Raw genomic sequence first — 14,028 nt, forward strand, 5'->3', positions numbered from 1 at the left:
GACAAGTGGCCCAATACATTATGAGGCCATCACGTTATGACAACTGCGTTCAGAAGCAGGAACATGCTGATGTGTTGAGACTATTGCCCTGCCCATCACCTATTGCCTTGCCCATCACCTGCCCTGACTATTGATATGCCATTTCTATTTACTCATTAATTTGTTCTGTTTGTTTGAGACATCATTTAATATCTACACTTTTGAAGCACTGCATTCTGAATGCATTTTATTCCTCTGATGTTCACCTTACACCAATCAGTCAACAAAGAATATGAGGATAACAAGTCGAATTCTGTCTCCCCATTGTCATGTCAATGCAGTCAGCGATAATGAGAGTGTGTGTGTGTGTGTGTGTGTGTGTGTGTGTGTGTGTGTGTGTGTGTGTGTGTGTGTGTGTGTGTGTGTGTGTGTGCCCTTGTTTATATTACATTGTGGGGACCAAATGTCCCCATAAGAATAGTAAAACCTGAGATCACCTACATTGTGGGGACCAGCCAGCGGTCCCCACTTTTCAAAAGGCTTATAAATCACACAGGATGAGTTGTTTTGAGAAAGTAAAAATGCAGAATGTTTCCTGTGATGGGTAGGTTTAGGGGCAGGGGCAGTGTAAGGGGATAGAATGTACAGTTTGTACGGTATAAAAACCATTACGTCTATGGAGAGTCCCCACAAAGATAGTGAACCAGACTGTCTGTGTGTGTGTGTGTGTGTGTGTGTGTGTGTGTGTGTGTGTGTGTGTGTGTGTGTGTGTGTGTGTGTGTGTGTGTGTGTGTGTGTGTGTGTGTGTGTGTGTGTGTGTGTGTGTGTGTGTGTGTGTATCTTCTATATATATATGTTGTGTGTGCATTCAGGATTCCTAATGTGACTGTTTTGAGTTGGACCTTGTTATGGTGTTTGACTTCCATGTTATCAATCGATGATCTGGTATGAGAGCTAAGTGACTGTATCCTCTTCTAAGACCCATGTTATCACATAAATTTATAAAAAGCTGAATAAATGGCACTCGCTTGACAATTTGACAATTACTTGCTAACATCCCTCGAATGTGTTAAAGTAGAAAGTGTGCATCACTTTGATGAGATTTTTAGAAGATGAGATGATAAGAGATAAGATATATTGAAAGTGTTGATAATAATCTTGTCTGTCTCTTTGTAGATGAAAGACTTTTACGTGAAAAGCCAAAAAAAAAAAAAAAATTAAAGATCACAAGGAAGGATCTCAAAGTGTGCAGTTTCAAGATTTATATTTCTAAGCACTTCACATCCATCTCAAATACTATTAGTCAAATATACACAGCATAAAATTGCCCAAACTCTGAGTAAAATATAACTCTGAGTAAAATATAACTCTGAGTATATAGCCTATACATTAAGACAGCTTCAAAAATGTAAATTGTCATTAACTATTGTGCATATTTCTAGACATGTTTTGATGGATGTCTTTTTCATACATTGTCCACTCTAGGTAAGATGTAAAGACTTTCTTTATGAACTGTTGAGAAGGCTCATAAATATCTCTACTTCAGCCCCACACACTATTTCCAGAGCACTTAATCGCACATCTTTCTCATACTGTCATTCTGGATGGACAAAGACCACAAAGGAAGCCTAAATGAATGGTGTCAGGATGATTGGATTTGCTCAGTGGACCAAGTGAGAACGGAACAATGATTAACTATGTTTGAATTAAATCCAGTTAAATACAAATCCAGGTCATAATAACTTTATTTTAAATCCCATTTCAAATTACTTTAATGGTTCTTCAACTAGAACTGTAAATACTGTATTTTTGTCACAAGTTACAATGAAAAATTTAGTGTATGGCCTCATCAGGTTGTGTTGGTCTCATATAATGTTCATGAACAGCTGTCCCAGATGATCGACAATGCTGAAAACTTTCATTTTAAAACTGAACAAACATCAATATTACACACATACCGTTCAAACATTTGGGGTCAGTAAGATTTAATAATTGTAATAATAATAATTTTATTCAGCAAAGATGCATTAAATTGATCAAAATTAAAAAGCAAAACATTTATAATGTTACAAATTTCTATTTACAAATGTCTATTTCTAATATATAACTGTCTATTCTTCAAAGAATCCTGAAAAAATGTATGTTTACAGAAAAAAAAAAATTAAGCAGCACAATGTTTTCAACATTGATGTTAATAAGAAATGTTTCTTGAGCACAAAATCAGCATATTACAATGATTTCTGAAGGATCATGTGAAAATTTTTTTTTAAATAAATAAATAAAAAAACATTTTAAATTGTAAAAAAAATTCACGATATTGCTGTTGTTATTTGATCAAATACATGCAGCCTTGGTGAGCATAAAAGACAAAAATTAAATAAAAAAAAAATCTTACCAATCCCATACTTTTGAATGGTAATAGGCTACATCACATGTGCTATATTATTAAGTTGGCTTGAGAGAGCCAACTTACTGATATTGTACTTACTAAAATTTCTATATGTATCTCCTCCTAGAGCTTTAACTACATACTCCAAACTCGGCTCTGACACTCAAACTGATCTGACTGGGTGTGCTATTCGGTTGTTAAGTCTGACGTCACGCGTGACGTTTAGCCTTTTCCGGGTCCAAGCGCTCCGCTCGTCGTCCAGAAATGACAATGGCGGAGCCTGTAAATTTATTTACGATCACGTCCTTCTTTAGTGAGGCACCCTTGGCGGTCAAAAAGGGATTAAATTCTTTTAACTCCAACAGAGTGCTTAGTGTAGCTCATCACTCAGGTGGCATAATTAAGGGTAGAGTCCAGGCATCAATGAAAAAGAAGATTTACGAGGTTGAGGTGAGTTAGCTGTAACGTAAGCTAGCTAGCTAAGCTAGTTGACAGAATTTGATATTCCTGGATGAGGTATTTCAAAAGAAAACATGTTCAGGACTGCTATAACTGTGGATGTAAACGAAGATGAAATGGCAAATATGTGACTGCCAGGTTTTAGAGGGTTAAGTTAGTGAACTTAGGCTAGTCAATTTAGTAATGTTAGTATGATCTGACAGCCCCGGGATGGCTACAGAAGTATAAGGATAAACATGGTGCTGGCGGCAATGTGTTTTAGAAGTGTTAGGGTCAGGGTTAAATTGTTTTCAATACAGGTTCACGTTGAGGGCCAGGCAGTCAGGTACAGCACATGCGAGTGCCCAATCGGCAGAGATAAGTGCCATCATATGGCAGCTTTGTTGATTTGTGTTGAGAAAAATGTGTCCCGCACCGACGTGGAATGTGTGTGGAAGAAGGCCAGCACTCCGAAGGGGGACGAAATTACATCCAAGAGAGTGTCTGAGATGACACCAACCACAACACGAGGTTTGTAATAAGTTTGTTGATGTTGCCTGGTTTGAATTATTTTCTTAAATACGTAATGTGCTTTAAAGCTATTGGCTATTGCTAATAAGATTAATCATATTTATGAAACTCTTCTGACATACACTCACGGTGTGTTGTAATTCAGCTAGAAATCATGACCATGAGCTTTATCACCACATTGAAATATAGTTGCAAGAGGCTGAGATGTACACTGTGAAAAATTTTTTTTTTTTTTTTTAAAGCTTAGATTTTGTGCTATAAATGAATGATCATAATAAAAGGCTGTTAAATTGAGAAATAATCATCACTTGAAACGATCTTAAATACTACTATTCATTTTTATAACCAGTTTTATACCATTATTTCAGCTGGCATCAAAAGACCTGTCACCCAGGAGGACAAAGAATGGGCTCGGGTGTCCTTATTGCAACTTGGGCGTTTTACAGGGATGGGGTGGATTTTGAGTCCAGAGACGCCTCAGGTAATTTTTTTTTTTAACTTTTGTACTTTAATGTTCCCTTAAAATTAGTAGAAACATTACAATAACACTACATTAAACCAATGACAATTCAGCTAGGATTTTGTCATCCAACACATAATTTTGTACAATGTTATGTTTAATCATTTCTTGAATCATTTATTATAGTTAATAACTAACATTACATAATTTAGGCTCATGAAAAATGTGGTAAACTACACACATGTATGTATGTATGTAAACCATTGCTTTCATTTCAAATGTATTTTGTAAACACAATGTGGCTAAGTATGTGGACACCTCACTGACTTTACAACTTGTGCCTAATTTTAAATCTAGACTCTCCCAATCAAGACATTTGATGGGCTGGTGACCAGCCCAGGTTTTGTCCAAGCTGAGGACAAGGCTCTATATGTGCTGTCAATGCTTGCTGTCAATGATCAGGAGAAGCAGCAGATTGAGGAAGCAACAGTTGGCCAGGCTAAGAACGCATCATGGTAAGAAAGCTTATTTTTGCTCAGAATTTAGAAAATGCACATGCCAAATGTTTTTTCGTACATGAAACTGTAATGCCAATTGTTGCGCAACAATGGCCTCTCTTGTGGCTGGTTTCTTTAACAGGTTTGCGTATCGCAAGAAAAGGATAACCGCAAGTAATTTTGGTTTGGTCTTGGCAGCAGTCAAGCGGAAGTCTTACCCGCCTTCCTTATTCAAAACCCTGCTTGGCCAGTACAACCTCAAAGAAGGATCTAAAGTAAGTTGTAGTTAAGTGAATATTTAAAATGAAGGCATCTGTGTCTATGAATACACTTATTAAGACTAAGTGGTATTTGTCCCCTCCCCCCCAAGGCATGTGATTGGGGAATCCTCCATGAGCCAAGGGCGAAGCAGGAATACACTGAGCGCACTGGTGTTGTTATACAAGAGAGGGGACTGTTCCTATCTGATAGCGGCCTGCTTGGTGGATCTCCGGATGGGACGGTGTCTGGAAACTGCGTGATTGAAGTCAAGTGTCCGTGGTCAGCCAGAACCAAGACTATCCGGCAGGCTGCAGAGAATAGGGACTTTTTCCTGGAGTATGATGAAGCAGTTGGTTCCCTGACACTAAAACAAACTCACAACTACTGGCATCAGATCCAGGGAAACCTGCACCTGACCGGAGCTAACAGCGGTCACCTGCTTGTGTGGACTCCTCTTGACCTTGTCCTTCTACCAGTGCTCAAAGACCCAACATGGGCTGTTAACATTAACATTCTGGAAGAATTTTATAAAGATGTTTTCCTACCATACATTCTCTCACAGTTGTAAGTACTGTTCAATTTGAAAATAAATGAGAATTTGGCATTTCACACAAGCAAGGCATTTATTTATTATACACGTTTGTAGGACCTTCATGCTACACACAAAACTTTTAAATGTAACATTTTATTTTATAGTGTCCCTTTTACATGTTACATGTACTTATCATAGCAATAACAGTACATTAAGCATAAATACATGCAACTAACCCTCAACCAATCCTACCCTAATAATACTCAGTACTTCAATATATAATTATACTGTAATATTGACACCTTAAAATATAGAGTAACCAAATAAAACTATCTATACAGTTATTTATCTGATTTCTGCAAGCAAATATGCAGGAACGAATGTATGTACAGTAGTTAAAGGGATAGTTCACCCAAAAATGAAAATTAGCCCATGATTTACTCCCCCCTCAAGTCATCCTAGGTGTATATGACATTCTTCTTTCAGATGAATACAATCGGAGTTATATTAAAACATTTCCTGGCTCTAAGCTTTATAAGCTTATGCTAAAAGAGTAACCCTTGAACTTGACGCACAATATAATGACGATGGCTTCAGGGTGAGTAAATCATGGGCTAATTTTTATTTTTGGGTGCACCATCCCTTTAAGCTCAATACCTTTAACTCATCCAATTTCACGGAGAATGGGTGTTTGTAAATTTGTAAGACACACACACACTTTAAGAATTTTGTTAATATTTTGTTTGAACTGGTACGGAATGTGGTCCAAAATATGAAACAATTTCAGTCGCTGAATTGAACGCTCCACGTGTATCCTAGCTTTTGAGATGAGTCTGTTATTGTTCACTTCCTCCTGGGTAAACTGTCCATTGACGAGAAAAGACGGGATGTTCAGGGAAACTCCTTCTGGCAAAATGTCCCGAATTGTGAAGCCCTTGTCTGCCATTACCATATCACCAGGATTTAAATGTTGGAGAACTCCACAGTCAGCTGTTATTGCCTTGTCTGAGGCACTCCCACCGTACAGGTCACTGGCAAAAGTGATAACTCCGTTAGGCGCAACACCAATTAAAGCCTTAAGTGTGGTTCGTCCTTTGTACTGGCTGTACAAATTACACTGTGCGTCAAGCCTCTCTGTGTTAGAGACGGCAACCTCTGTGCAGTCGAGCACGATCCTACAGTTGGGGAAGGGCTGGAAGCAGTATGGCAGTGATGTCTGATTCTTGGCTGTTGAGGGGATGTTGTTCTCAAGCAAACCGACATACAAAACATCATACAGGGCACTAATGATGGTGGTGAAGATGTTAGTTACTGTAGCTGTGCTACAATTAAACCTGGTTGCTAGGTCTACGTGGCCGCAATTTAGTCTAAGCTTCATTAAGGTCAGGAGCAATTGATCAATTAGGGGCATAATTTGGACAGTCCAATCAGAATGATATTGAAGTTCAAATTTAGAAAGAAGTGCTTCCAAAAACAGGACAGTGGCAGCATCAGGCAATCCAGTAAAATACTGAACTCTGTCAGGGCTGGAAGAAATCTGACTAAAGGAAAAAGTTTGCTTCTGTTTCTCCAATTGTTTTTTCAATTGGTCATTCTCTCTCCTCAGCATGTCATTCTCCACCTCAAGTGCCACAAGACTTTTTGAAGTACATGGGGTCTGTGCAGTTACCATGTCAGCATCCGTTCCCTCATCCTCACCACTGCTTGGGACCATTTGTTTCTTCCGTTTAGGGAGATGGCTGAGGTGCTCAGGGAATTGGAAAGTCTTCCCCTCATTCCAAGCAAATCGCGATGGCCCAGCAGCTTTCCCACTGGGGAAATGCCAACTGCACACCCTAGAGTTGCAGTTTGGGGTGAAGTTTTCACGTCTGTAAAAATTATAAACAAAATAATTTTAATATTACTTAAATTATTTGTCATGTGAACACACTACAATAACATTAAAGCAGTCATTGGCAATAATTGCTGTCTACAAATGTTTTGTTTCAAGTGTGTACTGTACACTGTAGTTTGTGTCCGTTTTTATTTAGCTTGTTGTCCTGTTAGTTTATGCTTGTTCTGTGTATGTACACTGAGTGCTATGTAAGATCAGAGTCAAATATGTAAACATACCAGGCCATTAATCATGATTCTCATCTTATATCTCAGACTCCCTCCAACAATACTTAATTATAGCGAGAAAAAACATTAAACCAGTTAAAGTATGATAATATGCTAACATAAATTAAAGTGAATAATTTTAATAAAAACATGCTAAAGTGAAAATTACCCCATGATTTACTCACTCTGAAGCCACCCTAAGTGTACATGACATTCTTCTTTCAGACGAATACAATCGGAGTTATATTAATAATGTCCTAGATATATTATTGAAATGAGAAACGTTAGCAGATTATCATACTTAAACTGGTCTAATGTTTTTTTCTTGCTACGTAGGCTAACGTTACACACATCTTCGTGCTTCAGCTTATATTTGACTATTGCCAAAGCTAATCTTAGCTAGCTAGTTTCATCTTAACTAGACGGCACAGAACAATGCATGACAACCGAAATTTGATGCAAGATTTGTGTTTATAGCAACAAACAACACATAAAAACCATAGACTACATAAGACTTTTTCTCAAAGCACTGGTTTTGCTTTGGCGCCAGTGGGTGCTAACGTTAGCACCCACTGGCGCCAAAATGTCTTCATTCGTTTAAGATTTGTAACTTACCTTATCAACTGCAGCCATTTCCTCTTCTCTTTGTCCTCACAGGGAAATCGGTAAAATGAAAGCTGAATTTCACTTGTCTTTTTTAACTCAGATCTGTTGAAACAACACGGGACACAGCACTGCGGCATTGTAAAAACACTAGCGAAAGCGGTAGGTAGGTAGAGAGGACGCGGACTTTGGACCCGGAAACAGTATTATCGGAGAGTGGTTACGTCACGACTTAACAACCGGATATCTTTTCTAACTGATCTGACTTACGGTTGTCCTAAAAATAACGATCAAAACTAGGAAAAACTCCCATTGACTTAACATTGGGCATTCTAAAAAAATTCAAATCCAAACTGCCGTTTTCACACACACAGACACAAAGGGCCTGACACCCCTGCGTTTCTCTCCCCCTCTCTCTCCCTCAGAGGATTTATATTATCGAGCAGCCAATAAGTAATGGCCTAAAATCTCCATAGCAACCACCCAGGACACCCTAGCAACCGCCTAGCAACCACCCAGAACACCCTAGCAACCACCCAGGACACCCTAGCAACCACCTAGCAACCACCCAGAACACCCTAGCAACCACCCAAAATACCCTAGCAACACCATAGCAACCACCCATAACATCCTAGCAACCGCCTAGCTAAAAACTTTCTGGTCCAAACTTTCTCAAGCCAACTTAAAGTTTGTCTCGATGAACTTTCGCATCTAGTTATTGATTGTATTCCGATGTGACTGTTTTGAGTTTGACATTTATGAAGCTTCCTGGGTATAGAAGATAATCCAGTGTTTAAATTTGGTCATTACCAGGAGATCAGAGTACCTTTTGTTACAGGCAGATATATTTTGTCATTGGGCAAGTGTTTTTTATTGATGTAAATATATATATATATATATATATATATATATATTTACATCAATAAAAAACTATTTTTTTTATTTGTTTTTTTCTTTTAAAACATGTTTTGTTGAAAGTTTATTATTTTATATGTTTTTTATTATTATTATTATTATTATTTTGGGACGCGTGACCAACCGCCAGATTCACACTACTGTGTGAGCACGCGTGTTTCATTTCAACGCCCTAACTCCACTGGCACAGAGGAGAGCGAATGTTTTCAATTAATTCTAATGGAAGTTGAGCTTTAAGCTCATGTGTGAGCGTGAAGCTAATCTTCTATATGAACTGAAAACTGCTCCGCGCTAGGCTAGCGGAAACGCACCATACATATTCTGTGAGTGAAAACTGCCTCATGTCGCATAATGTGTGAATCCACTATAGAGCATCAGCCTTGCACTTTCACGTTATGATGTTTTATTTTATTAACAAAGTTCGGGAGGAGCATATTCAGATAATTAAACACCTGTGGAGCACATTCAGATAATCAATAAAGTTAATTAAACACGAGTGGAGCAGATTCAGTTAATCAACCCAATCAACAAGTTAAGAGGTATATAGCAGACTTACCTCCGTTCGTTGACAGTTTAACAGCATCCCTCCACCACCCCATATCCTCATTTCTAGTCCTAACTACTCTTACAACAACCGGGAGAGTACTCTGGGTTCAGGCAAAAATTTCGAGCTCGGAGCCCTCCCCCTGGACAGCATGGCAAATACACATAATCTTTACTCCTTAATTTGATGTTAATTAAACAGTTAATTTACACTGTTTTGATGTGAGTGTGAACTTGTGAAGTAGCCTACTTTGCAAAAAAAGTTGCAAAAAAGAGGCAGAGTGTAAACGAGTGAGTTTTTACATTTTATTTTCAGTTCAAAACCTCACAAAACCATGTAGCTATAGAGATTTTTCATTTATTTTTCAATTGTCGGTGAGCTCGATGATGTAGACAAGCTTGAGTGAGGCTGACCACAGAACAAGGTCTGGTCGCTTGGCCCCCGCCCTCCCAAACAAATGGTGTCGGCTGCCACCGGGATGACGGGAGAGGAAGGGCATTCACACTTGTCCGTCGACTTTACAGCACTGCTGCAAGACACTTTAGCACCTGGTTGTGCTGCCAGGTAAAATGGCCTTGGGTGAGGCTGGTCTTGCATCCCACTAAGATGTGCTTCAGTGTTGCTGGACTTGAACATAGAGGGCATGTGGGGTCTTCGGCATACCACAGGCTTAGGTTTGCGTGGGAAGGCAGGACATCGTAGGCAGCCCTGATGGTAAAACTTGCCCTGAATGCCTCCATCTCCCACAACTCATTCCAGGAGATCTTCCTTTTCTCCACACCTTTCCATGCCATCCACTGCCCTTACTCTGCCTGCACCACAGCTTGGGCGCACCTTCCTGCACCTTCCAAGACCACTCCTCCCCTCCTGCACTCGGCCCACGATGTCCTTGTGTCTGAGTGCTACCTTTGCAGCAGCATCATCTCCAGTCTGACTTTGCCGCACTTATACTCCTCTGTCAGACTGGAAGTGGGCAGGTGTAACATCCCTTTGCCGTAGAGCCCAATTCTGCTGAGGCACCTGGGAAGGCCAAGCCACTTCCTTATATATGAGCTGACCAGTCTCTCCAGCTTCTCCACCTTTGAGAGCGGGACTTCATAGAGGGTTAGCGGCCGCAGGAGATGTGGAAGTAGTCCATACTGCATGCACCAGAGCTTCAGTTTGCCAGGAAGCATGGTTCTGTCGATGTTCTCCAGGCCGCTGGCTGCCTCCTTCCTGAGCTGCTCTACTTGCTCTTTGTCTTTGAGGGAGGCATCGTACCAATGACCTAGGCTCTTCGGAAACCGCTGGAATGGGTTCCTCGCCAATGTGGAAGCAGTGGTCTGACAGCTTCCCCTTGATAATGGAGATGCTTCTGGACTGGCTTAATCTTCATGCGAGCCCGCTCAATGTTTTCCTGGAGTTTTTTTAGTAGCCGCACAGTGCAAACCTTAGTCGTGGTGAGAGTTGTGAGGTCATCCATAAAGGCTCTGAGCGGTGGCAGCCTCAGCCCTGGTCTTATTTGCTGTCCACCAACCATCCATCGAGAGGCCCGGATTATATTCTCCATGGCCAGGGTGAAGGCCAGCAGGGAGCTGGTCCATGTTTTACTTATGAATTGTGAATTATGAATTTGTGAATTACTTTTGAGAATAGTAACATAATAATAATAATAATAATAATAACTGAATGCAAATTTTCACATGAAACACATTTATTTATTCTTAGCGGTTATTGGGTGTCACTCTAGGTGTCAATGCCGAAAGTTGGGTTGACGTCAGAACCCAACATCATATTGACGTCAACATCCGATGTCGTACAGACATTGGACATTGGTTGGAAATGAAAGTTGTAATAATAATAATAATAGTAATAATACACTGAACAAAATTATAAACGCAACACTTGTTTTTGCCCCCATTTTTCATGAGCTGAACTCAAAGATCTAAGACTTTTTCCATGTACACAAAAGGCCTATTTCTCTCAAATATTGTTCACAAATCTGTCTAAATCTGTGTTAGTGAACACTTCTCCTTTGCCGAGATAATCCATCCTCCTCACAGGTGTGGCATATCAAGATGCTGATTAGACAGCATGATTATTGCACAGGTGTGCCTTAGGCTGGCCACAATGAAAGGACACTCTAAATGTGCACATCAAAAAAGGGGAAAAGAAAGATTTGAATAGGCCAAGACATTTTGCAAAATTACATCTGTGCTTCCCCCTCTTGAAAAGCACCAGCCTCAACTGATTTGAGTAATGTGTATATCAGTTCAATGATCTATAAAAGGTCATTTGCCCCAGCTCTGGAATATCATCCACTAATGCTGCTCTGAAGCAGATTTTCTCAGTAGTCTGAGTAAATTGGAGATAACTTTGTGCGTAAACACTGTGGTTATGTATGCTGCTCACTGTCCCTCGGTTATTAGCCATATCCTCCATCTCAGCACTTCTTTGGATGACAGATCTGCCAGGTGGTGTTGTTCTCAGTCTGGACAGGCTTATTTCTGCTGATTTAGATTTCACTGACCTTCAACATTACACACTCACTGACTGAGAGTTAAACAGCTCTGTTTAATTAATAAACCCATATGCCATTATCAAAATATATTATAATTATATTAAATTTCTTTATTATTGTTTTTAAGCAATATACTCGACTGCTTCATAACTATAAAGAATATGATGCTATTGTGCAGGTATGAATATCACATATGTTTCCCTTACTTTCCATGTTGTTAATAATCCCATTAACCATAAATAACATTCAAACATTGTGTCATGCACAAGAAATTAAGTCATATGTCTGGCAATAATTAAACAATAATTAAAAGGCAATAATTAGATCTCAATGTGACCAGACATCTGTGAGAGGAGTTGAGGCATTAAATGTGAAGTTTCCGTCTCTCTTCCTTAAACCACTGGCTTTCTATCTTGAATAATGTTTTAACACTGCTATGATTGCTATGATGAAATTAGAATAGAATAGAATAGAATAGAATAGAATAGAATAGAATAGAATAGAATAGAATAGAATAGAATAGAATAGAATAGAATAGAATAGAATAGAATAGAATAGGCCTTCTTAAAGGCTAATTCCTTTTTTTTAAATCATATCCAAATAATATTATTCACTGGGTTTGTTTGGCACAATTTATGACTGAATATCAACACAATGGTGTGAAAGAGAATTAATTAAAATTAAATACCAAGCATTTTTACAACCCCAATTCCAGAAAAGTTGAGACATTTAGTAAAATACAATAAAATCAAGAATCACATGTTAATTCTCTTTAATGAATCTTTATTCAACAGAAAAAAGTCCAAAGAAAAGAATGTCCAATGTTTTCACTGGCCAAATTAATTGTATTATATATTATATTAATATTAATATATATATATATATATATATATATATATATATATATATATATATATATATATATATATATATATACACTCACCTAAAGGATTATTAGGAACACCTGTTCAATTTCTCATTAATGCAATTATCTAATCAACCAATCACATGGCAGGTGCTTCAATGCATTTAGGGGTGTGGTCCTGGTCAAGACAATCTCCTGAACTCCAAACTGAATGTCAGAATGGGAAAGAAAGGTGATTTAAGCAATTTTGAGCGTGGCATGGTTGTTGGTGCCAGACGGGCCGGTCTGAGTATTTCACAATCTGCTCAGTTACTGGGATTTTCACGCACAACCATTTCTAGGGTTTACAAAGAATGGTGTGAAAAGGGAAAAACATCCAGTATGCGGCAGTCCTGTGGGCGAAAATGCCTTGTTGATGCTAGAGGTCAGAGGAGAATGGGCCGACAGATTCAAGCTGATAGAAGAGCAACTTTGACTGAAATAACCACTTGTTACAACCGAGGTATGCAGCAAAGCATTTGTGAAGCCACAACACGCACAACCTTGAGGCGGATGGGCTACAACAGCAGAAGACCCCACCGGGTACCACTCATCTCCACTACAAATAGGAAAAAGAGGCTACAATTTGCACGAGCTCACCAAAATTTGACAGTTGAAGACTGGAAAAATGTTGCCTGGTCTGATGAGTCTCGATTTCTGTTGAGACATTCAGATGGTAGAGTCAGAATTTGGCGTAAACAGAATGAGAACATGGATCCATCATGCCTTGTTACCACTGTGCAGGCTGGTGGTGGTGGTGTAATGGTGTGGGGGATGTTTTCTTGGCACACTTTAGGCCCCTTCGTGCCAATTGGGCATCGTTTAAATGCCACGGCCTACCTGAGCATTGTTTCTGACCATGTCCATCCCTTTATGACCACCATGTACCCATCCTCTGATGGCTACTTCCAGCAGGATAATGCACCATGTCACAAAGCTCGAATCATTTCAAATTGGTTTCTTGAACATGACAATGAGTTCACTGTACTAAAATGGCCCCCACAGTCATCAGATCTCAACCCAATAGAGCATCTTTGGGATGTGGTGGAACGGGAGCTTGGTGCCCTGGATGTGCATCCCACAAATCTCCATCAACTGCAAGATGCTATCCTATCAATATGGGCCAACATTTCTAAAGAATGCTTTCAGCACCTTGTTGAATCAATGCCACATAGAATTAAGGCAGTTCTGAAGGCGAAAGGGGGTCAAACACAGTATTAGTATGGTGTTCCTAATAATCCTTTAGGTGAGTGTGTGTATATATATATATATATATATATATATATATATATTATATATCCTTTTTTTTTTTTTTTTTTTTTTTTGATGGTTGCAACACGGTCCAAAAAAGTTGTCCTAACGTTCTTGCAGTGTG

The 14,028-nt window shown here is 39.1% G+C and overlaps 2 protein-coding genes across 2 annotated transcripts; one reads left to right on the forward strand and one right to left on the reverse strand.

The window, feature by feature from the left end:
• Positions 1–2,586: 2,586 nt before the first annotated feature.
• Positions 2,587–5,123, forward strand: LOC307165078 (uncharacterized protein; the record flags this gene model as incomplete). Its single annotated transcript, XM_079882372.1, has 5 exons — positions 2,587–2,818; positions 3,706–3,818; positions 4,155–4,312; positions 4,437–4,569; positions 4,665–5,123. Exons 2-5 carry the CDS (start codon positions 3,786–3,788, stop codon positions 5,121–5,123), a joined length of 783 nt encoding a protein of 260 aa, XP_079738498.1. The 5' UTR covers positions 2,587–2,818; positions 3,706–3,785.
• A 488-nt stretch (positions 5,124–5,611) lies between these two features.
• Positions 5,612–7,988, reverse strand: LOC307164647 (uncharacterized protein). Its single transcript, XM_079881684.1, has 2 exons — positions 7,803–7,988; positions 5,612–6,955 (listed from the first exon to the last, which is right to left on the reverse strand). Exons 1-2 carry the CDS (start codon positions 7,928–7,930, stop codon positions 5,752–5,754), a joined length of 1,332 nt encoding a protein of 443 aa, XP_079737810.1. The 5' UTR covers positions 7,931–7,988; the 3' UTR covers positions 5,612–5,751.
• Positions 7,989–14,028: the final 6,040 nt, after the last annotated feature.

This window comes from Squalius cephalus (assembly GCF_949319135.1).
Source record: "Squalius cephalus genome assembly, chromosome: 9".
Classification (NCBI taxonomy): Eukaryota; Metazoa; Chordata; class Actinopteri; order Cypriniformes; family Leuciscidae; genus Squalius; species Squalius cephalus.

Bases quoted from the DNA above. Each gene is read 5' to 3' on its own strand.
- LOC307164647 (XM_079881684.1), bottom strand. From the start codon at position 7,930: ATGCCGCAGTGCTGTGTCCCGTGTTGTTTCAACAGATCTGAGTTAAAA. The intron at 6,956-7,802 runs GTAAGTTACAAA...TAATTTTTACAG, and splicing joins AAATGGCTGCAGTTGATAAG to ACGTGAAAACTTCACCCCAA.